The 25,276-nt window shown below is 35.5% G+C and overlaps 1 protein-coding gene across 7 annotated transcripts in view; it reads left to right on the plus strand.

The window, feature by feature from the left end:
• Positions 1–25,276, plus strand: part of GREB1L (GREB1 like retinoic acid receptor coactivator) — a 350,508-nt gene that overhangs the window by 251,591 nt on the left and 73,641 nt on the right. For all 7 annotated transcript variants that reach the window (XM_056823781.1, XM_016431665.2, XM_016431666.2 and 4 more), the window contains 5 exons: positions 3,542–3,670; positions 11,675–11,791; positions 12,070–12,189; positions 13,200–13,337; positions 20,053–20,238. In XM_056823781.1, the coding sequence (XP_056679759.1) occupies positions 3,542–3,670; positions 11,675–11,791; positions 12,070–12,189; positions 13,200–13,337; positions 20,053–20,238 (690 nt within the window). The remainder of the gene's footprint in view (positions 1–3,541; positions 3,671–11,674; positions 11,792–12,069; positions 12,190–13,199; positions 13,338–20,052; positions 20,239–25,276) is intronic.

The raw sequence follows: 25,276 nt of genomic DNA on the forward strand, positions 1-25,276 counted from the left end.
ATGGCTCCTATTGTTTCTTTCTGGATATGTGAAGTATTTTCTCCTTGTCCTAGAAAATTTAACTATAACATTCCTGTGAATTTTGGGAAGACTTTCAGATCAGTAGATTCTTTCTAAATTTCTAATACATTCAATTTTAACCCTTTGGTTCTAGGACATCAGGGTAGTTTTCCTTGATTATTTATTGAAATATAATGTCCAGACTACTTTTTTGATCATAGCTTCCAGTTAATCCAATAACTTTGTTATCTCCTCAAACTATTTCCCAGGTTAGTTGCTTTTCTAATTAAATATTTCATGTTTTCTTCTATTTTTTCATTCTTTTGATTTTGTCTTATTTTTCTCGATGTCTCATAGAGTCATTAGCTTCCAGTTACAAAATTATAATTTTTAAAGCTTTGTTTTATTTATGGAGCTTTTGGATCTAGCCAATCCTACTTTTTAAGTTCTTTTTTTTGGTAAATTTTTTCATATCTTTTCCCATTTGGCCAATTCTACCTTTTAAGGAGTTCCCATCAATGGTTTTTTGTGCCAGCTTACCATTTGACCTATTCTGTTTTTAAGCTGTTATTTTTTCAGTATCTTTTATGCCTCCTTTATCAAGATATTGCCCTTTTTTTAGTGATTTTCTTGCATCATTTTAATTTCTTTTCCTAATTTTTCCTTTACCTCTCTTTAAAATTTTTTTTTTCAGGTTGTTTTCAATCATGGCAAATAAAATAGTGGTATGTCATTTCCCTTTCCAGCACATTTTACAATTGAAGAAATTGAGACACATAAGGTTAAGTGACTTGCCTAGGGTCATATAGCTAGAACGTGTTTGAGACTAGATTTGAAATAAGGTCTTCCTGACTTAAGGCCTTGTGCTTTTATTGTTGATTCAACTTGCTGCCCACTTATTTGACCTTTAAAATCATTTTTGAACCCCTTTAGGGATTCTTTTTAGGCCTGAGAACAAATTGCATTTTTCTTTGAGGCTTTGGCTATAGCTGTTTTGGCTTTGATGTTGTCTTCTGAGTTTGTGGTTTGGTCTTACATGTCACCATAGTAACTTTATGTGGTTAGGAACATTGTTGTTTGCCCATTTTTCTAGCCTATTTCTTGACATTTTACTTTATTCGTGAAGTTGGTCTCTCCTTCTGGAGTAGAGGGAAACATTGTCCCAAACTTCAGGTTTTTTTGTACAGTTGTTTTCAGAGTTAGTTCAGGGGGTGGCAGGGAGGTCTATAAGTTTTTTGTCCTTTCAAATTGGTATGATTTAAGGAAAAATGTGGTCACTGCTCTCCTGACCTTTGAGCCACCACAAGCACACTTTTTTGTCCCAAAATTGTGATCATGGACCCCATTTCCCCATGGCCATACACTTCTGGTGCTAGTGCCCTTTCTCATCTGAGACTGCAACCTCGAACCATGTATGGCAATGCAATGGAGTCCTCTACCCTATGCTGGCAAAGGGTTCATATGTTAGACAATTTCCCAAAAAGACTGATAATTTACATTACCACCAGCAAATATCTGAGTGTACTTTCCCCCCAGTAGCCTAGCCATTATTCAGTTTTATTAATTTGATTTCTTCTTCTTCTTCTTCTTCTTCTGACCATTTGTCCAACTCCCTTTCTGTCTGTGGGCTGAGAGCTCCAGAAGCCACTGCCGCCATTTTAAGAACCCTGAAAGTTTGATGCTGGTTTGTCAGAAATGGCCCATGCTAGATTCTACTCATTCTCATTACCAGGCAGACAGATCTTCCTTGCTGACCTTCTAAGTTGTCTCAGAGATTTATTTCACGTTGTCCTTTTGTTGATTCTGCTGCTCTAGAATTTGTCTTGAAATGTTATTGTAAAATTGTTGGAAGGGGAATTTGGAAGAGCTCAGACAGGAATTTTTATTCCATCATTTTGGCCCTGCCTCCACTGTGTGTGTGTGTGTGTGTGTCCTTTAATTCCTGTACTATCTATAGCAAGAAGTTAAAGTCATCCAATTTGGCAATTTCAATTTAAACAATTGAATACATAATATTCAGATTCCCAATATAAGCATTTTTCTAAGGCTTTTTTTTTTGCCTATTTTTGATTAATAAAGGAAACTTTAAGAAAGCATAGGACTTCAGATGCCTGAGACCAAGGTATAACATGTATTTATTTGGCTTCCCAAGTACAATTGTCTTATATAGAACATGATTAACTAAAAGTCATTTGTGGATAAAATAAAAATAGGTAGTAAGTAAGGTAAATGTATATATGAAATATTATCTTCAGAATGTATTTGTTCTTGTTCAGTCATTCAGCTATGTTTGACTTGTTTTCTTTTTTCTTTTTAAGTCCTTACTTTCCATCTTAGAATTGATACTGAGTATATTGATTCCAGGGCAAAAGAGCAATAAGGGCTAGACAATTGGGGATAAGTGACTTGCCCAGGGCCCGAAAGCTTGAAAGTGTCTGAGGTCAGATTTGAATCCAGGACCACCTGGCTTTCTATATACTGAGCCATCTTGCTGCCCCCTTTCTCTTATATTCTTAGCAAAGATACTGGAGTAGATTGTCATTTCCTTTTCCAGTGTGGCCCCATTTTACAGATAAGGAACTAAGGCAAATAGGGGTTAAGTGTCTTGCTCAGGATCACATACCTAGTAAGTATCTGAGGCCAGCTATGAACTAACTCAGATCATCCTGACTCCAGCCTCAGTGTCCTATCCACTGCACCACCTAGCTGCTCTTCAGTATGTATACTGTATGCCTAATTCACTTTCACTTGGTATTATTTCACATTGCTCTTTTGTAAGTGGCCGCTATTGGGCCATTGAATAGAGAACTGGGAGAGTTAGGAAGACTTAAGTTCCTGTGTGACCTAAAATATTTATTAGCTATGTGCTCCTGGGCCAGTCACTTAATATCTGTTTTTCTCAGTTTCTCCAACTATAAAATGGGGATAATAATAGGACATACTTTGCAAGATTATTTTAAGGAGAAGTTGAGATAATACTTATAAAAGCACCAACACAGTGCATGGCACATAGTAGGTACTATATAAATATTTCTTTCTTTTTCCTTCATTTTCTTTATTACTTAAGATTCTTAAAAGTTCTTACTTGTCAGCCTATTTTTCAATCATGTTGATGTATTTTCCATTCCCCATCTCCTAGACCTTTAGGTCATTTCCAGGTTTTTTTGCTATGTATATATTTATATTATATTATATTTATGTATATATGAGTATATGCATCTGCATATATACTAGCACAGTCTAAGTAACTTTGTATCTCTTTTAGATCTTTTTAAAAAAATATTTAATTCCTTAAGCTGTATTCCCAGTAGTGGGCTCAAAAGTAAGGCAGGTTTTATTACATATCTATTTGCATATGTTAGGTAACTTCCCCAAAAGACTATGATAATTTACATTGCCACCAGCAAATACATGCATGCACTTTCCCCACAACAGCCTAGCCATTATTAGGTTTTATTAATGTGATTTATTTTGCGAGTTAAGTATTGTTTTAAATTGTATTTTAAATATTATTAGTGAGAAAACTTCTTTCTTTTTAAAGATTCACCAGTCCTCAGTCCAGCTAATTCTGCTGTTAATTTAAGTGGAACTCAGGAGCTGTCCAGGAACAAGAACCTTGTGAAACCTCTGGCTTTATCTTTGCAGATTGTAGGGAAGACGTACACTTCAGGTAATGTTTTCTTTTCTCTTTTGAGCCTCCTGTAAAACTGTAATCTAGAAAAGGCTCATTGTAGGACTCTTTGTGACTAATTGAAAAGAGTAAAAAGTTGTGTATCTATTTGCTAAACAAAAGATAGCAAGTGAGGTTTGAGAGACTGAAGTCTTGTGTCCTCTGCATTATGCCCAGAGAATTCACTCCTGCAGCTTCTAACCTGCCAAAGGGATATTTTCTCATCTGTCAGTGAATTCTCAGGGAGCCTTCTGATGGTCCATTTTACAGAACCTTTTGCACCTCTCACTAATTTTTAGAGATTGCTAAAGGATGGATATAGAATTCAGATTGTCTTTTTAAACCTTTCTTCTCTCAGCTTTATGATTCCAGTCCTCAGACTGCACGAAGCTTTAGAAGGACATAGCCAACTGGGATAAGGCCACTGTCTTGATAAAATTTGAGGGCAGCGCTCGCAAGTCTCCAGTATTTAAGACGACTTAATATCCCCCTGTGTCATATTATGTAGCCCTTTGGATATTTGTTCAGAAAAATGTATAAGAAGACTGACAAGTCTTAATTTATTAAAGTTGGGGCAAGTTACTTAATGCTTTATTTGTAAAGTAATGTACTAAGTTTATTATTTGTAAACAAAGTGATTTGGTTTATGCTAAGGAAAGTCTGTGGCACAATGGATAAAGCATTTGACTTGGGGTTAAGGGGACCTAAATTCAAATCCTCCCTCAGATGTTTAGCATCTGTGTAACTCTGGGAAAGTCACTTAACCTCTCTTGGCCTCAATTTCTTCACCTGTAAAGTGTGAACAATAATAGCACCTATATCCCAAGGCTGTTGTGAAGATTAAATGAAATAATATATGTTAGGTCTTTGCAAACCTTTAAGCAGTACATATAAATACTAGCTATTTATTATTATATTAGAAGTATATCTCTTACAAACTCTCACTTCCATGAATGGAAAGATTTCCTTTAATTTTTCTATATACTGTTTCCTTAACTTGATACAGTAAAGGAATATGCCTATACCAGGAAAGCTATCTTCTTGTGATCTGGAATAACATTTAACTGCAGGACTGAAAGGGGACAAGCCTTGAAATCTAAAAGAAACTCCAGAAAAATCAACAGTATTTCTATTTACCACCAACAAAGTTAAATAGCAAAAGATAGAGAAGGAAATTGCATTTAAAACAGCTATAGATAATATAAAATACATAGGAGTATACTTATGAAAATAAACCCAGCAGCAATATGAACACAGTTACAAAACATTTTTCACACAAATAAAGTCAGACCTAAACAATTGGAAAAATAGTAATTGCCCATGAATAGCCTGGGCTAATATAATAAATATGACAATCTTACCTAAATTAATTTACTTGTTTAGTTCCATGACAATCAAATTACCCCAGAATTATTTCCTAGAATGGGACCTAAGAGAATCATACAAAATCTCTTAAGAGATCTCAGACACCATCTAAATGAATACTTTCTTGAAAAAAAGAACACCAGACACAGCACATGAAATGATGATTATACCCTTTCAGCTCTAAGACTTATAATGTCTCCCAAAGCAACCTAATCCAGTTTGGCACATCTCTAATTGTTAGAATTTTTTTATTATTACATCAAGCCCAAATCTTCACCTTTGCTAAGGTTACCCATTGCTCCTACTTCTACCATTTGGACCTAAGCAAAATAAGTCTGATACCACTTCCCCATGACCACATTTCAAATACTTGAAAATAATTATCATGAGCCTCTTAAGTAATCTCGTAAGCTATTTCATCTCTAGCTCTTTCCAACATCTTGCAACATGATCTCAAGGCCTTTCATCATCCTGAATACCCCAGTCTGGATTCTACCTGGCTTATCTTACCCTTCCTAAAAAGAGGCATTGAGAATTCCAACAGGATTTTTCGTGATCATGGCAAAATACAGAGACAGTCAGCTCCTTGTCTTGGACATTATGCTTGACTTCATGCAGTCTTAATTTTCTTGGGTACCATATTATACTCTTGATTCTTTCTGAGTTTGGAGCCCACAAAACTCCAGATCTTTTTCAGATGAACTGCTAGCTAGATTCGCCTTCTCCATTTTGTAAATCCATGAAGTTACAAAGCTATGTAAGACTATGTTTATTGTTGTCAAAATTTGTCTAATTAGATTAGTTCATTTTTCTAGATTGTCATGGTCTTTTTGCATCCTGACTCTTCCATTCAGCTGCTATACCATGCTTTCTGTCATTTGCACATACCATCTATACCTTTATCCAAATTATGGTTAAAAATGTTAAATGTTATAAAACCAAGTAGAGATGTCTAGTGAGCTCAGCTGGACACTTAATTCCAAGTTGACATTGACTCATTCATGACTACTCTTTGTATCAGATCTTTTGAATATTCTCTACTTCAAATAATTATATGATCATGTAGCGCACATCTTTTTTTCCCTAAATAACAATGTGAATGATTTTGTGGGATATTTTTCTAAAATCCTGATAACCCATATCCATAATACTCCTTTGATTCACCAATTTGGTATTTCCTGTCAAAAAAGGAAATGAGGTTAGTTTGGTGTGTTACCTTTTTTAAAAAATAATACTTTACATGTAATTACATGTAAAGAATTTTTGATATTATATTCATTTTTTAAACTTGTGAGTTTCACATTCTCTCCTTCTACCTCTCCCTGAGGTTGTAAGGAATTTGATATAGACTCATTCAAAACATATTTCCATATTAGTCATGTTATAGAAGAAGATGCATGTTCCCCTATGTCCCCCCCAAAATGAGAAAAATAAGGTGAAAATAGTGTGCTTCTGTCTGTACAATTCTTTCTGTGGAGGTGGATAGAATTTTTCATAAGAAGTCATAAGCTATTTTTAATAAAACTATAATGACTCTTTGTCATCACCAATTACTCATAAGCATATAATAACCATAAATTCTAGAATTTTGACAGGCATCAATTGCAAACTCTCTGACCTATAGTTTGTCGCTTCCATTTTTAAATAGTGACATTTGCCCTTCAGCTTTGCAGCACACATTCTTTTAATCTTTATCTTCTTTTTATATTTAAAAATAGTGATTGAACAGATACATACTCTCTTTCTCTTCTTTTATTTATCTTAGGCATTAATGAAGTGATCATTGAGTATCACTGCTTTCTCACTGTTAGTTTTCTTCGTCCTATATCCCCACACATAATGGCTTTTTTCCCTTCTTTGAAAAACAATTTTTTTGTGTGATCCTTGGTTTTCAATGGCAATCTTACTTCATTTTGAGGTTTAATGCTTCTGATATGATTCTTTGAAAACTGTGCCATACTGTTGTATTCATTTTCTGAGACTCCCTTGCTTCCATCTTCTTTCTAGACATGTGTTAAAAACTAAGTGGTTAGTTCCCTGTGCTGCATCCACATCTGCCTATTTAGGCAACTGCTGCTTTTATTCCTCATGGGAATTGTTCATCTCTATGTCTTTAGAATTGTGTTTTTGAGAGTTTACCATTCTTCCAGGGGTGACTGGACTGAAAATTAAGTCAAAAGCATGGCACAATTTTCTAAGAATCAGGAGCATTAAGTCTCAAAATGAACTCAGTTTATCATGGAAAGCTAAGGACCACAATTTTAGAATTTTAGGTAATGTATTCCTACCTCTCCTTTCTCTATTTCCTTTAAGATCTCTTCTCTGCAAACCCAGAATACTTGTAAATTATGCCAAGCTTTGAAGCATGCTATTCTTCACTTTACTTCTTCCATGAGTTTTTCTTTAGTGTAAGTGATATGTGTCTTCTTTCACAATGTGATAGACATGGAATTATGTATTGTTTGATAACACATTTATAACCTATGTCATATTACCTGCCATCTTGAGGATAGGGAAGGGATGAGGGAGAGGGAGAGAATATGTATCGCATAAAGTCAAAAAACAATTATTAAACATTTTTATTAACATGTAGCCTGGAAAAAATAAACTATGCGAGGCTTTCCTCTCTTCTATCATAAATTCCAAGGTAGAATAGTTACTTCTCTCTAAGGAGAAGCATTGCAAAGAATATTTGGGTAAAAATGCTTTTTCCACTGATTTTTCATGCAAATATTCTCTACTATTCTTCTTCTGGCTTCTTGATTTTATCACATAAATTTCACTTTTGTAGTGTAACTAATTCCCACTCTACTTTACTTTTTGCCTATCGTCTTCTTTTTGAATAAAGTATATTCTTTCAGACCCATATTCTAGGGATGAGTTCCATTTTACCAAATCTCAGGGGTGGTTATAGTTCAATTTTGCCTTCTTGTGTTAAGATCTTCTAGTTCATCACTTTTAAAAAAATGCATATTTTGTGCATTTGTGTATAGACATTTTTCAATACCCTTACCTTCTCTTAGAATCAATATTATTGATTCTAAGGGAAAAGAACAGTTAGGGCTAGGCAGTTGGGATTATGTGATGTGTTGAAGGTCACACATTTTGGAAATGCGTAGACATTTTGAGACATGCATTTTGCTGCAGTCTTCTTTTTTGCTTTTGGGTCCTAGAGATTTTGGGGTATCTCTACTGATATTCTTCCTACTTTGTATTTCTGCTCCATCATATTGAACTTCATTTAAACAACAAGCATTTATAATTGGCCCCTTGTATGTAACTAACACATGGCTAAATGCTGGGGATTGAAGGACAAACATGAAACATCCTCTGCCCTTGAGCTTACAATTTAGAGAAGGAAGACAGTGTGCATTTATACAAGTATATACAAATTAATATGGGAAGATTTGGGAGGAATAGCATTAGTTAGTTGCTGAAGGGATAGAGGAGAGTTTCATGTAGAAGGTAATATTTGACCTGGGTCTTGAAGGAAACCAGGAGTTAAAAGAGGTAGAAGTAAGGAAGAAATTTATTCTAGACATGAAGAGGTAGAGACAGAAAGAGAGAACCATAGATAGGGAATAGTGAGAAGACGAGTTTGGCTGGACTACATAATATATGTGAAGGGAAGCAATGCATAATAATACAAGAAAAGTCAAATAGGAAGGGTCAGGTTGTACAATATTCTAAATATAACAAGAATTTGTATTTGATTCTAGAGTTAATAGGAAACCACTGGAGTTTATTGAATAGGGAATTTATTCATAGATTCATAGCTGGAAGGGATATCAGAAGCCATATTCCATTCTTCTCATTTTATAGTGGAAAAAATTAAGACCTAGTGAGTTTAAATGATTCATCCAAGGCAACACAATGTCAGAGATAAGACTTAACCCTAGTTCTATTAACTCCAGAGCCATTGTTCTTTTCACTGTTCCATACAGTCAGACCTGGGATTATAGAAACCCATTTTGTCAGTTGTGTTGAAGATGAATTGGGGTAGGGAGATACCTGAGACAAAGAGAACAATTGAAAGGGTAATAAAAAATCCATGAGGGCATGAACTAAGGAATGTTATTATGCCCCTGAAGAGAAGGGGTCATTGAGAAAGAAATTGTGGAAATAAAAATGATCACATCAGCACTTGCTTGAATGCATGGCTATATGGGGTGAGGGGGAGTGAGGAATAATCAAGGATGGACTAGAAGAATGGTAGTACCTTTGAGAAAAATGGGAAAGTTTGGAAAAGGGGTTGGTTTGAGGGGGAAAGATAGTGAGTTCTCTTTTGCACACCTTGATTTTAGGATGCCTAAAAAAAATAGAATTTGAAGTGTACCAATAGAAAATTGTTGATATCTGGAGAACTGAAGAGAGACTGAGGCTATATGCATAAATTCAAGTGCCATCAACTTAGAGATTAAAGAGATAGCAGAGACACAGACACAGAAAGAGACAGAAAGAGCACTCCATAGTTAAGAGATGTGATAAAAATACAAATAAAACTAAGGAGAACAGTATTAGAAAAACCTAGAGGAAAACAAGCATCCAAGTAGAGAACATGACAGTGTCAGATGCTACAAAAAACTCAGGAGGATGAGGAATGATAAAAGGCCATCGGGTCTGGCTATGAAAAGATGGTTAGTAACTTTGGAAAGAACACTTTCAATTGAGTAAGTAGGGCAGAAGCCAAATTGTAAAGAATTGAAAAGATAGTGATAAGAAAGGAAATGGAGATAATGAATATGGGCAGTTTATTTTAAAGGAGTTTTAGATTAGACGGGAGGAGAGATATAGGATGATAATTTTAAAATTTGGTAATATCTACAGAATTGCTCAGATTTTTTTTTAATGGATAAGGCATGTTTGTAGGCAACAGGGAATGAACAGGAGATAGGGAGAGACTGAAGGTAAAAGAGTGGGGAGGAGATGATTGTGAAAAGAATATTTCAGATAAAATGGGAAGGGAATAGGTATATAGAGAGAGGTTAGCCTTGATAAAACAAAAGCCCATACCTTTACATCAGAGAGAAGAGCAAAGGAGGTGACAATAGGAGATGATGTGAAATATCAAAGAAGGAACTTCTCACAGGGCAAGATCCCCATTTGAGACTTGGGGAGGGAGGAATATGGCAGACTTGAGGAGAGAAGAGAAGGTTCTTGGTGGATAGCACTTGGGGAGGGAGGAATATGGCAGACTTGAGGAGAGAAGAGAAGGTTCTTGGTGGATAGCCTAGGCAATTTTTTCTTTCTTCCCCCACCCCCTTTCCAATTTAAAAACACTTTTAGTTTTAAAAAGTTCAAAAACTCCAGGCAAGTGTATTCTTGCCAGGCCTTTTAAATGTGTTCTTATCTTTTGTAAAAAGCCCATCATTCCTATATTTTGAGGCAAATTTTTCCATCATGCACCATCTTCTACTATAAGAGGTTATTAATACCATACCGCAATCTATGAGAGCCCACACTACAGCAGACAATGATTGATTACAATCAGGTTTGACCATGCAATTAGGCAGTTGGGCATTTGTTACCTAAAATTTAGCACTTTTCCTGAAAGAACTCAAGGGGTGGGAAATGATAAGCACAACAGTGGCATGTTGGCCTTCTCACTTCTGGCCTTCCTGAGGATGGAACATTGGGCTAATTGACCCAAATCAGTTTGTAGTTTTGTACCCTGGTTTAGCACCTCCTAATGGATACCTTGTGATTAGAATATAAGCAGGAAGGCACTGAAATTTTAAATAATCATAATACTGTTAGTGATGGTGGTGGTAGGTATCATCATGTAGAAGTAGCAAGAGCAGCAGCAATAAGAACTGACATTATATAGCACTGTATAATTAGAAAAAAATCTTGTACCTTTGGACTCCCATCTCCCAGAATTCTTTTTAATCTCCCACCATCCCTTTCCCTTCTCCACTACATTGTGTGTTCATGTTTTTATATAAGTTTTGGTGACTCCTCCCTCTGACTCTCTCTGTTTCTCTAGCCTTTTTGCTTCAAAGTATTATTAATAAATATGATTAAATATAATATTTGGAATATTGGTTATTAATTTAAAAGTCTACAGCACTTACAGATATTATTTCATCTGATCCTTACAACAACCCTGAGAAGGAGGTGGTGTTACAACCCCATTTTTACAGATGAGGAACTGTGCCAAACAGGTTAAGTGATTTGCCAGGAATTGCAAAACTAGCAAGTGGATGAGACAGGATTTGAATTAAAATCTTTCTGACTCCCAAGTTCAACCCTTTATCCACCAATCCAGTTACCTGTATAACAGCTTTTTTTCCCCAGAAAGATTTTACTTTCTAGTATCCACAAGGGACTCCTATCCCTATCCTGATCATCCTCAGAGTTTTTGCTATCTGTCTTTTCTGACTCTGTAGAACAGAAGTAGACAATTAATGTACAATGCTTTATTAAAAAAATTTCCTCCTTTTTTTCCTTTCTATCTTAAAAACTAGTCTTTATTTTCTAGCAACTATGGTATTTGGTTTAAGTTATCTAGGCTACCTCATGTCATGTCAACCTTGACTCCTTCAAATCATTTGCCACCTAATTCCAGTCTCTCTGGATCACTTAACTGCTGTGTACATTGTGGTGACAAGCTTCTCTTCTCCTCCTGGTGTGCTGTAGATGCTGCTAATGGGAACAGTAGTAATGGAGGGAGAACAAATCCATCCAGCTCCACCCCCGCTCGCCCAGTGCCTCATTCTGTGTCACCCAGACCTGGCTTTGCTGCAGGAGACCAAGGTACATACAGCCTGAATTAGAGACTGGAAATGATGGGCTTAGTTCTGGTAGGGTTTCTGGTGATTCGACGATGCCAATAATGATGATACCTCATATCTGTATAGCACTCTTTCCCCTTAGAACATTTAAATGAAAGCCACATTCCAAGATGCATGCTAATTCAGCCTGACATAACTGCTGAGATCACTCATTGGAGAATGATGGGTGACCAGTGTTGATTTCTCAAACCATTGAAACTTCTGCTATGGAATGTTGACTTTCTTTTCTTCCATCCACAGCATCCATGTCCAGTTCAGGACCACCAAAGAAAAGGCACCGGGGATGGTATCCTGGGTCACCTGTCCCCCCACCTGCCTTAGTTGTTCCTGTTCCTACAGTCCGACCTCTTGCAAGAACTGGTAAGACTATTTCATAGGAAACTGATTTTAAAGATCCTACCAGATGGCATTGCTTTTTCTTGTCTCTGTGTCAATAGATTCAGGATTTGTTTTCTAATAAGATTCACAATCCATACATGTGTGATGCTATTCTTTTTTATGATGTTTGGTTTAAAAATAATGAGAGAGAGAGGCAGCTAGGTAGCTCAGTGGATTGAGAGCCAGGCTTTGAGATGGAAGGATACATGGGTTTAAATCTAGTCTCAGATACTTCTTAGCTTTGTGACTCTAAGCTAGTCACTTTACCTCAGTTGCCTAGCCCTTACTACTCTTTTGCCTTGGAACCAATACACAGTTGATTTTAAGATAGAAGGTAAGAATTTTTTAAACAAAAGAAAGAGAAAGAAAACAATAAGTTAAAAAATGCCCAATTATGTCTTTACCAACCTAGCCTATTACATGGGCAAGTCTCATTATATATATGTTTTACATGTTCTCTCTCTCTCTCTCTCTCTCTCTCTCTCTCTCTCTCTCTCTCTCCCTTCTCTCTTCTCTTTTCTTTCATCAGATGTTACTGACTTCAAATTTGGCAATTAAAAAAATTTTAGTGTATTTTATTATATTAAATATTTTCCAATTACATGTAAAATTTTTTAACATTTTTTAAAAATTTGAGCTCCAAATTCTCTTTTTCCTTCCTCTCCCCTACCCCTTGAGAAGGTAAGCAATATGATACCAATTATACACATGAAGTTTTATAAAACATATTTATAATTTTTTTTAAATACTACCAAAAAGATACTTACTAGTGGTATGACCCTGGGCATGTCACTTAAGTCCCATTGCCTAACCCTTGCTGCTCTTCTGCCTTGGAACCAATACACAATAAATAATAATTTAAAAAATACTACTGAAAATATAATGCTTTCAATTTTATTATTTTTGGTTGTTGAAAAAGAAAGATTTACTTGTGTTCCTTTCTCTTAATCTAAATTTTTCTGATCAAACAAATCTTTCTTTTTCTTTTGCAGAGCCTCTTTTATCTGTCCCAGTTCCTCAGTCCATGTTAACTGGAATTTTACAACCTCGTCCCATTCCTGCAGGGGAAACTGTAATTGTTCCTGAAAACTTGCTGAGTAACTCAGGAGTCAGACCAGTGATTCTGATAGGTGAGAGAAGAGTTGTAGTTTTTTCAAGCCTACTTAATTAATAAACCAGCATTCCCAAAAAGCAGTGTGGTGTAGTAGTGGGATAGAGATCCAGCATTATTGTTGTTTTGATGCTGGACAAGTCACATAACCTCTTAGTTTCTGGGAAGCTTTCTTAGAGTATAAGTTGCAGAGAAGGTGTCAATCTTCTTTGGTAGAGAGAATTTCCTCATCAGGGAATTCCTTGCATCAGTGAAAGCAGAGGTCCAGTCCCTAGTTATGGAGTCAGAAAGCACTTACATAGCATTTTTTCTTAGACTCTTAAGTGTTTCTTGAATAAAAATGGAAGACTAATGGTATCCAATTCTTATAGAGAATGTCATTAATGAATCCTAAGCCAGGTTGCCTGAGTGTGCCATGTTAGCTATGTAAGAGTTTGCTCCATTAAGAAAGTTCAACTTAGAATCACTATCAATGCCATGGAGAACCCAATAAAGAATTCAAGAGTACATTTAGAATGTATGCATCCTGAATGCAAATCAGAAATGCCTTCCCCAAACCATGAAGAAGAAATGAGTTGATCTAGCCAATTGGTTCCACTGAGGAATAGACTTTCAAGCCAAGACTGTACATTTTTATAGTGTCTTAAGGTCCACAAAGGTTTTGATCCCAATAACAACACTGTGAAGTAGATGTTCTTATTATCTCCATTTTATAGACCAGAACTTGTCCTGTGTGTGTAGTCTCTGCCTATCAGAACACATTTAGAGTACTCTTCGGTTTGGGACTTTACATTTTAAGAGGCACATTAGCCAAATGGAGTTCTTCAAGAAGAAGGCAACCAACCTGGGCTGGGGATTCATAATAACCATGTCATATGATGCTCATTGAAATGACCTGGAGATGTTTACCCTGGAGAAGAAGAGCCTTAGAGAAATTGTGATGGCTATCTTCAGATATTGGAGGGACCATCATGTGAAAGAAAGATCATATCTATAATATGTAGCCCCAGAGGCAGAACTAGACTATAGAAGTTAAAGTTAGATATTGAGGAAGTTCCCAAAAGTTAGAACTGTCCTAAAATGTAATGGTACTGTAAAGTAATATATTCCCCTTAACTGAAGGGGATTCATGCTTTTTGAGTAGAGATTGAAATAAATCACCATTGGGTTTCCTTTCAACTCTAAAATTCCATAACTATATCCCAAGACTGAAGATCTAAATCTTGGGAGCATTTAAGTTGGCCCTTTTAAGAGATCCCTTTAGGACAGCTTTGATTCTCATTCCTTCTTGGTCCAAAGGGATAACCAGACTAGAAATTAACTCAAGAGTCTTCTAGCAAATTTTGCTCTCTTCCAAGGGAGCCTAATTATATCTAGATCTATGATAACCTTGCTAAAACTAACTTACTGCTTCTCTTTCCTATCACATCTTACCCCAATTTCTGACGCTACGATAGATCAAAAATTGATCATCTACAGTACCTTTGGTCCAGAGCAAGAATTCTAGTCTTGTCCTAGTTCTAGATCATCTCTGAATATTTGGGAAATGTCATGGATAAGGTGGGGTGCATTTGGAGCTTCACCTGGCCTCTGATGATTGATATGAATGCTTTGACTTCCGTACCATGCATATGCAAAGTTATTCTTCTACAGAGGTTGCATTGTATGTTTGATTATCACAATGTCATCAATCTTAGTATATGCTTACAATGCAGTTGAATGGTGTTTCTATGTTATGTAGGGGCAGCTAAGTGTCTCACTGCATAGTCAGACCTAGAGATGTGAGGATCTGGGTTCAACTGTAGCCTCAGATACTTCCTAGCTATGTGACCCTGAGCAAGTCACTTAACCCAAATTGGCTAGCCCTTACTTCTCTTCTGCCTTGGATCAAATGCTTATTTTCAATTCTGAGACAGAAAGTAAGGGGTTTTGTTTTTATTAAAAAAGTGTTATATAAAAAAACCTATTTATACTTTGTAGTTAAAGTCTTGTTAAAATATCACAGAGTTTTCTGGATTATTAGAAAGGCATACTTTTTGCCTTTAAAGAGGTTTAGAATCTAAAAGGAGAGATAAGGCTTCTAATAATGCCTTTAGTTTCTATAGGGCACTCTCCCACTCTGAAAAATCACTGAGGCCTCTGGGGGTTTGTTGTTGCCTCCTATCACTTCTTTTACTGGTAAGGAAAAAGAAGCAGTTCACTTCAATGGAAGGTGTTCTATTACAGAATTATAGAACCATGGAAGTGAGGTAGATTGAGGTAGGTGGAGTGAGACTTCAGAGATCCATTAATTCTGTTCCTTCATTTTGATATTTTTTCTATGTCAAAGATTTGTTCCTTACCTACTTTGAAGAAGATTTGAAGTTACAAGTTAAAAACCTAAAATAAGACATTTAAGAATAAGATAAAACAGAGGAGGAGACGTGTGCTGATCATTTGAGCAGAGCAATGAATTTATCCCTAGGCTTTCTGGCAAATAAGATAAAAAAAAAAGAAAATATGATTTTGCTTTGTCATCTTGCAAGAAAAAAAGTGAAGAAATCATTCTCCAGAGACATTTTTCTCCTCTACAATGAAACTCAAGCAAAGATTTTTATCCTATGGATCTTGTATAAAATTTATAGAATAACAAAGTGGATAATATTTTCCTTTATAACTTTATAAAGTACATGGTACATATACAAAGATAGACCATGTACTAGGGCATAGAAATATTGCAAACAAATGCAGAAAAGCAGAAATAATAAATGCCACTTTTTCAGATAATAATGTTGTAGAAATTATAATTAACAAGGGTCCATGGAAAGGCAAATTTAAAGTTAATTGGAAACTAAATAATCTCATTCTTCAAAACAGGTGGGTCAAAGAAGAAATCATAGAAATAATTAGAGACTTCATTAAAGAGAATGACAATGATATGTCATATTAAAACCTATATCCCTGAGTGCCTATCCCAACAAAATAGAGAGGGTGTAGATCAATGAATTGGGCTTGCAACTTAAAAAATTAGAAAAAGAACAAATTTAAAATCCCCAGATAAAAACTAAATTTGAAATACTAAAAATTAAAGAAGAAATTAATCAAATTGAAAGTAAAAGAACTATTGAACTAGTAAGTAAGACTAGGAACTTGTGCTTTAAAAAAACAAATAAAATAGATGAAGTACTAGTCAATCTAATAAAAAAAGAAAGAAGAAAATCAAATTAACAGTATCAAAGATGAAAGGGATAATCTCACCTCTAATGAAGAGGAAATTAAGGCAATTATTAAGAACTACTTTGCTCAATAATACAGCAATAAATATGATAATCTAGGTGAATTGGGTAAATATTTACAAAAATAAAAATTTCCCAGATTAACAAAAGAGGAAATCAAATTCTTAATCAATCCCATCTCAGAAAAAGAAATTTAGCAAGCTATCAAGGAACTTCCTAAGAAAAAAATCCACAGGGCCAGATGGATTCACAAGTGAATTCTATCAAACATTTAAAGAACAACTAATCCCAATACTATACAAATTATTTGACAAAATGAGCAAAGAAGAAGTTTTACTGAATTCCTTTAATGAAACAAATATGGTACTCATTCCAAAGCCAGGCAGACAAAAAAACGAGAAAGAAAACTATAGGCCAATTTCCTTAATGAATAAAGATGCAAAAACCTTAAATAGAATACTAACAAAAAGACTCTAGCAAGTGATCTAGAGGATTATTCACTATGATTAGGTAGGATTTATACCAGGAATGCAAAGATGATTCAATATTAGGAAAACCATTCACATAATTGACCATATCAATAATCAAACCAACAGAAATCACATGATTATCTCAATAGATGCAGAAAAAGCCTTTGACAAAATACAATACGCATTCCTATTGAAAACACTAGAAAGTATAGGAATAGGAGGGCCTTTCCTAAAAATAATAAACAGTATATATTTAAAACCATCAGTAAGTATCATCTGCAATGGGGACAAGTTAGAAGCCTTCCCAATAGTATCAGGAATGAAGCAAGGATGCCCATTATCATGTCTTTTATTCAATATTGTACCAGAAATGCTAGCAGTAGCAATTAGAGAAAAAAAAGAAATTGAAGGGATTGATATAGGCAATGAGGAGACTAAACTATCGCTCTTTGCAGATGACATGATGGTATACTTAAAGAACCCAGAAAATCAGCTAAAAGGCTAGTGGAAATAATTGCCAACTTTAGTCAAGTTGCAGGATACAAAATAAACTCACATAAATCATCAGCATTTCTATATATTTCCAACAAAACTTAGCAGGAGTTAGAAAGAGAAACTCCCCTTAAATTCTCTTAAAATCACTCTAGACAGTATAAAATATTTAGGGATCTATCTGCCAAAACAAACACAGGACTTATATGAACACAACTATAAAACACTTTTCACACAACTAAAACTAGATCTAAACAGTTGGAAAAACATTAACTGCTCCTGAGTAGGACAAGCTAATATAATAAAAATGACAATCCTACTCAAATTAATCTACTTGTTCAGTGCCATACCTATCAAACTACCAAAATCTTTTTCATAGAATTAGAAAAAAGTATAACAAAGTTCATCTGGAGGAACAAAAGACCAAGAATATCAAGGGAAATAATGAAAAAAAAAATGTGAAGGATAGGGGCCTAGCAGTACAAGCAGTACTATACTATAAAGCAGTGGTCATCAAAACAATATTGTACTGACTAAGAGACGGAAGGGTGGATCAATGGAATAGAGTAGGGGTAAATGATCTCAGTAAGCTAGTGTTTGATAAATCCAAAAATCCCTGCTTTTGGGACAAGAACTTAATATTTGACAAAAATGGCTGGGAAAATTAGAAAACAGTATGGGGAAGATTAGATTTAGATCAACATCTTACACCCTATGCCAAGATAAATTCAAAATGGGTAAATAACTTAAATATAAAGAGTGAAATCATAAATAAATCAGGTGAACATAGATTAATATACCTGTTAGATCTGTGGGAAAGGAAGGAATTTAAGTCCAAGCAAGAGATAGAGGACATTGCAAAATGTAAAATGAATGATACTGATTATATAAAATTTAAAAGGTTTTGTACAAACAAAACTAATGCAATCAAAATTAGAAGGAAAGCAACAAACCAAGAGAGCATTTTTATAACAAATCTCTCCAACAAAGGTTTAATTCCCCGAATATATAAGGAACAAAGTCAAATCTACAAAAAAACAAGCCATCCCCAATCGACAAATAGTCAAGGAACATGAACAGGCAGTTATCACAGGATGAAATCAGAACTATCAATAAGCAATGGAAAAGTGTTCTAAATCTCTCCTGATTAGAGAGATGCAAATTAAAACAACTCTGAGTTACCACCTCATACCTAGCAGATTGGCAAATATGACAGCAAAGGAAAGTGATAAATGTTGGAGGAAATGTGGTAAAATTGGGACATTAATGCATTGCTGGTAGAGTTGTGAATTGGTCCAACCATTCTGGAAAGCAATTTGCAATTTTGCACAAAGGGCTTTAAAAGACTGCCTACCCTTTGATCCAGCCATACCACTGCTGGGTTTGTATCCCAAAGAGATAATAAGGAAAAAGACTTGTACAAAAATATTTATAGCACACTCATTATGGTGGCAAACAAACAAAAAAAGGAAAATGAGGGAATGTCCATCAATTGGAGAATGGCTGAATAAAATATGGTATATGTTGGTGATGGAATATTATGTGCTGAAAGATACTGATCTATACAATTTCTACAAAAGGAATAAAGAAATGGAGGAATTCCATGTGAACTGGAACAACCTCCAGGAATTGATGCAGAGCGAAAGGAGTAGAACCAGAAGAACATTATACACAGGGATCGATACATTATGGCACAATCAAATGTAATGGGCTTTTCTATCAGAAGCAATGCAATGACCCAGGACAATCCAGAGGGACTGAGGAGAAAAAATACTATCTTCATCCAGAGAAAAAACTGTGGAAAAAGAAATGCATTAGAAAAATCTATGATTGATCATGTAGTACAATAGGGATGTGGTTAGGGTTTTGATATTAAAGAATCACTCTACTGCAAATATGAATAGCATGGAAGTAGATTTTGAACAATGATACATGTATAACTCAGTGGAACTGCTTTTTGGCCTTGGGAGGGGGGAGGACAAAGTAGGGAGAAGGATCATGAATCATGTGAACATGGAAAAATATTCTAAACAAAAATTTTAAAAATTAAAATAAAAAATAACTTCATAAAAATGATACAGAAACCTTCCTTGAAAGAAACAATTCACATTTCTGTAGTACTTCATGGTTTCCCTTACAATTGCAATATGATAGTTTGATATCATTATCCCCATTTTACAGATATATAAACTGAGGTTTAGAAAATGCCTTGGTCGAGGGGATTGTGGCCAGCATCATTAGAGCCCAGATTCAGACTCAATTCTGTCACTCAGTCTAGCATGTATTCCAGGACACCTCACTGTCTTGTTCTTTCACTAGAAAAAGTAGATAAAGTGATCACCTAAATCTAACATAATATTTATATTATTGATCTCTATCTATATAGAGATGTCTAAAAGGCAGAGAGTGAGAATAAATTGTAACAGTGTAAATATTTCTGAAAGGGACTGAGATGATGACCTGGGTCTGGATCTTTTTCTCCCTGGTGGCGTCTCAGTGCAGTGATTGATAGAACTTCTAGCATTAATGTACTCCGGGGGTTTCCTTTTTATTACAGGTTATGGCACTTTACCCTATTTCTATGGAAATGTTGGTGACATTGTAGTCAGTCCCTTGCTTGTGAATTGCTACAAGATTCCACATCTGGAGAATAGAGATTTGGACCAATTGGGATTGAATGGAAGCCAGTTACTGAGTGTGGAAAACATGATTCTTTTAACTATACAGTATCTTGTGCGGCTGGGTAAGCTACTTCTATTGTTGTATGTTTGGTAATTACTCTTTTTATTCCTTCTCTCTCTCTTCCTTCCTTCCTTCCTTCCTTCCTTCCTTCCTTCCTTCCTTCCTTCCTTCCTCTCACTCCCTTTGCTCTTTCCTTCTTCTCACTCTCAGTCTCCTCATCCACACCAGCACATCCACTAGTATTTTTCCTACATTGTTCCCCCTTTATGATCTCCTTTGTTTTGAGTTTTTCCCCTCATTCTCTCCTGCTCCTTTGCTTCTTTTCTTTCTCAGGACCTTCCCCCTCCCCCTACTTCTGTTCTTGGTCCCCCACCCCAGCCATGTACTCTTTAGGGGCTTGGAAGAGAAGAATTGCTCCATCTAGTGTTTTGACTAGTAGTGGACTCATCAGTGTCCAGTTGAAAGGAAGGATGATGATGCATCAGTTTTCCAGGCTTCCCCTGGAAAGACTTAGCTTTGCCACTTCCCTGAGAATACAGCCATTATTAAATGCAAATGGGCCTTCTTGCATGGTATATCTTGTTTGCACCTGAAAACTTCTTTATTTTTCTCTTTAGCGACACCCTTATAACCAACTCCTTCAGAATAATAACCAGTTTTAGCACATTTGGTACTACAGACAACAAAGAAGGTCCTTGGGGACCTATGGGGTGGGGTAAAAAGGAAAGGCACCCTCATTCCCCATATTTGTCATTACCTCCTCTCTAGCTACAATCCCAGGCCACATACCATGGATAATCTCAGGTACTATAGCAGGTGTCTGCCAGGTGTGCACTTGGCTATGCAACATTTACATGGAAATGAGCCTTATTGTGCAAACTGAAAGTTACTGGTCCCAAATGCAAGCCAATTACAGGCTCCCTATAGGACTTCAAGCCTTCAAGCCATTGGGCAGTTTAGAGAAATTTGAAAAGAATATTGTATAATTGAATGCTCTAAGGGAGGTCCTGGAAAGCATGAGATTAAGGACATTTTAGGAAGGACCTTTGAAATCTTTGAGGGCTCCAGGTCTTCTCCCATCCACTTCTCCGTCTTTCCTTTTAAGCCTAGGAACTGCAGTTATTCTCATTTACGTAACATGAAAGAAGGCACACTAGAGGAACACGGTGGAGTAGATTTTAATGCTGGATTTAAAGAGTCAGAGAAGTAGGAGTTGGAATCCTGCCACCAGCATTCAGTCAACCCAGTAAACATTGATTAAGTGTCTGCTGTATGCCAGGTACTGTAATAAGTGTTAGGGATGCAAAGAAAGGGAAAGGCAATCCCCACTCTCAGTTAGCTTCCAGTTTAATGGGAGAAACAACATGGAAAAACCTATGTACAAACAAGATTTGTTGTATAGGGTCAATTGTAGTTAATCAGCAGAGTGAAGGCGCTAGAATTAAAGGGAGACCAGGAAAGGGTATTTTTGTTGAAGGTGGGATTTTCACTGAGATTTGAAGGAAGCCAGGGCAGCCAAGAGACAAAATATGAGGCGGTGTGGGGGAATACCAGAGAAAATCCCTGTGGTGCATTGCTGGCAAAGTAATTAACTTCTCAGCTTCAGCTGCCTAATCTGTAAATTAAGCATAATAATAGCATATACCTTGCAGAGTTATTGTTGTGGGTACCAAATTAGATAATACATGTAAAGCTTTTTGCAAAAAACCATAGTGTACTATATAAACATTCCCTATTACTATTATTTTAAAATAATTACTATGAAACCAGCTGAGTCTCAAGTCATTTGATACCATTAATTTTACTACTGTTTATTCAGGGCCCAATTATTTTATTTAGGTTCAGAAATTAAGGGGACATTGAATCACAAAATATAAGAATATTATTATTAAAACTGTATCTACATGTAAAAATAGAAAGAAAAAGGAAATCAAAGGGACAAAACTATATATATTCTTTATGTTTGAGAAAATTAGACAGCTTTCTGCTAAATTGATGAAAACTTTAAAATCACAGTTCAAATGAATGAAGTAGAATGTATATTCATAACAATTGTACTAAAACTGTTTGTTTTAATACATGTCATGTTTAAAATCACGTTGCTTTCATGTTGAGTTACTTTATCCTTAAAAAAAAAAGGTAGAAAAGCTAGATTCTATGATGAATCTTCTTTTGGGACATTGTTATTAGCCTTTGGCACCAGAGTTTTGCCTTCTATTGATTAAGTTTCCCAGGTTCACTGTTAAATAACTATTTTTAAATTTTAATCATCTTCACTGTTGGGTGCCCTCCTGCTTCACCCCCAAAAGACATACAATTCAACCCTTTTGGAAGTAATGCGATTTCAGATGAATTGTTCAGTCTTGAACAAGGCATTGAAAGAATGTTTGCAGATACTACTCTCACATTATAGATTTTAAAATGGGAGAGAGCAGCTAGTAGGTGGCTCATGAAATTGAAAGCCAGGCCAGAGACAGCAGGTCCTGGGTTCAAATGTGGCCTCAGTCACTTCCTAGTTGTGACAAATCTTTTAACCCCTATTACCCAGCCCTTATCACCTTTCTGCCTTGTAAGCAATGTAGAGTATTGATTCTAAGACAGAATGAATGGATAAAAAAAAAAAAGAATCCAAACCTTGAGCGTTTTCCATTTTAAATAACCAGCCCTGCTCTTTGGTGTTCAGGAAGTTGAATCACTGCTGGGTAATTTTATTAGATTATTAAATAATCATTAAATAAACAGTAGTAAAATTAATGGTATCAAATGACTCGAGATTCAGGTGGTTTCATAGTAATTATTTTACTATGGGGTGGTATTCTTTAGAGTGCCTTCCACTATAATCTCCTCTCTCACAGTCCAGGGCTCTGAGAGTTCTCTATCAGAAATCTTTTGAACAACACTGTGAGAAGGGCTGATGTCCAGAATCCTGGATCTGATTTAAGTTGTTAAAAGAGTTTTCAGAATATATTGGGACCCGTCTTCTCCTGTTGAAGTAGCCAGCTATAGCAGAAAATCACTTCAGAATTGAGATCTGGGCTAAAACCAAGTCAGTAAAGATTAGTACTTGATGAGAAAAAAATCATATTACCAAGTTTGTTGAAAAGACTGGGGAGAAGGAATGACTTACTCATTTGTTCATTAAAGGTTGAGCCAAAGGAGATGATTGGAAGTGACTGGAAACCAGTCAGTCATTCTCTCCTTGAAGAAGTCTTGTTACCCTGGTTTAACTTTTGATATATTATTCTTCCCTTCCAGCTTCTATAGCTTGATTTCCCCCCCACCCCAATACTTTAAGAGAATTGTGAATATTATGGGCACTTTAGACAATCTTATTGCATTTTTAGATTCAGTACTAAATATACCAACTCCTAGATTAAACCCAAAGATTCTCAAAGAGGATACAACCATTAGTGTCCTTTGAGTTTCTGAGTTGAGTAATAATAATAGCTAAGATTTAGAGAATGCTTAGTATGGGCCAAGTTCTGTGCTCAATGCTTTATAATTATTATCTTATTTGATCCTCACAGCAACCCTGGGAGGTAGATGCTACTATTATCCCCCTTTTATAGACAATGAAACTGAAGCAATAGACAGAGTTAAATGACTTGTCCAGGGTCACACAGCTAGAAAGTGGCTATGGCCAGATTTAAATTTATGGCTGAGTACTCAATCTACTGAGTCACTTAACTGTGAACTATAAGGAAATTACATTTGCAACAATTTTGTACATATATGTCTCCCTCCTCTCTCAGTTTGGATCTCATTTCCTCAATGTATCTTGAGCAGATAAAATTTGAGAACCATACCATACCTTATATGTCACTGATCACAATATTAATTTAAGCTGAGCTAAACAGTAATACTGGTGCTTATGCAGTATAGTGATAAAGAAGTCCCTTATATTTGTAATTTGAACCAGACACCCCCAAAAAAACACTAGAACTTTGATTCTTCTAAATGAGTTTAAATACTAGTATTATGGAAGTCAAAGGAAGAGTGAAAAAGATGGACTAATTTTCATCTAGTTCAGACCTCTCTGAGTAAGTACTATAAAAGCAGTTAATTAATAATAGATGATAGAGAAAGTAGAAATCTATTATAAGAAGAATGAATACTTTGCACTCATATACCTCTCTCTCTCTCTCTCTCTATATATATATATATATACATATATATATATATATATATACACACACATATCTATATATAAGAGAGAAAAGTGTCTAAGATCCTCATTGTCAGGAAAAGTTGTTTTTCCAATAAAAAATTATAATTTTTAAATGGATAATTTTCCATTTTTAAAAGAAAATTCTTAGTCTCCTTCCTCCCCATTTTTTAATTTACTTAAACAATCCCATTAAGATAATAAATAATTTCCAGAGTTATCAGAAATGGCTCCCTTTAGGGTAGTAGTTCAGCTTCTTACCTGAACCTTTATCTGACCAAAGAACCTGCCTGTTTTTGCAAATCTTATATAATGGAAGTCTTCCTTAATTTGGGCTAATAAATGTGTGCTCTTTCTATAGTATCATGATATTGGAGTCCCCTTGGAAGCATTTTTTAATATCTCACGGAGTTCACTGCATCATGAAAAAATAATAAACCTGAATGGGCCTTAATACAAGGGGTTGGAAGTATTTATTTTCACCTCTAGGGTTTAAATATTGATTAAAAAGTTGGAATATCCATTCTTTTATGTTCCCAGAATGCCACATTTCATCTTATTTATTTTACTCCAAAGCCTATTTGGGTTTGAAAATAGATCAAGAAAAATAGGATTTGGAGAATTCTTATGGTCGTAGATAGTCACTGTAATGATGCCTGAGATAGAAAAGCACTGAGGGAAATCCAGATGATAAACATGTTCTTTCTCTGGGGAAAGCATAAAACTCCCTAAAAAACTCAGATTCCCCCCCCCAAAAAAAAACCCATAACTGGATATAAACTGCACTACTGCAGAGGCTATGTGGATTGTTTGAACTCCAGAATCCAACATTATAACCTACAGTAGGGCTAAAGCCCAGTGGGGAACTGTAAACAACCTTTGCAGGCATGTGCATCAATCTGAGGTTTCCTCAATACCTTTTCTTGATGAATAG

This window comes from Monodelphis domestica, chromosome 3 (assembly GCF_027887165.1).
Source record: "Monodelphis domestica isolate mMonDom1 chromosome 3, mMonDom1.pri, whole genome shotgun sequence".
In the NCBI taxonomy this organism is placed as follows: domain Eukaryota; kingdom Metazoa; phylum Chordata; class Mammalia; order Didelphimorphia; family Didelphidae; genus Monodelphis; species Monodelphis domestica.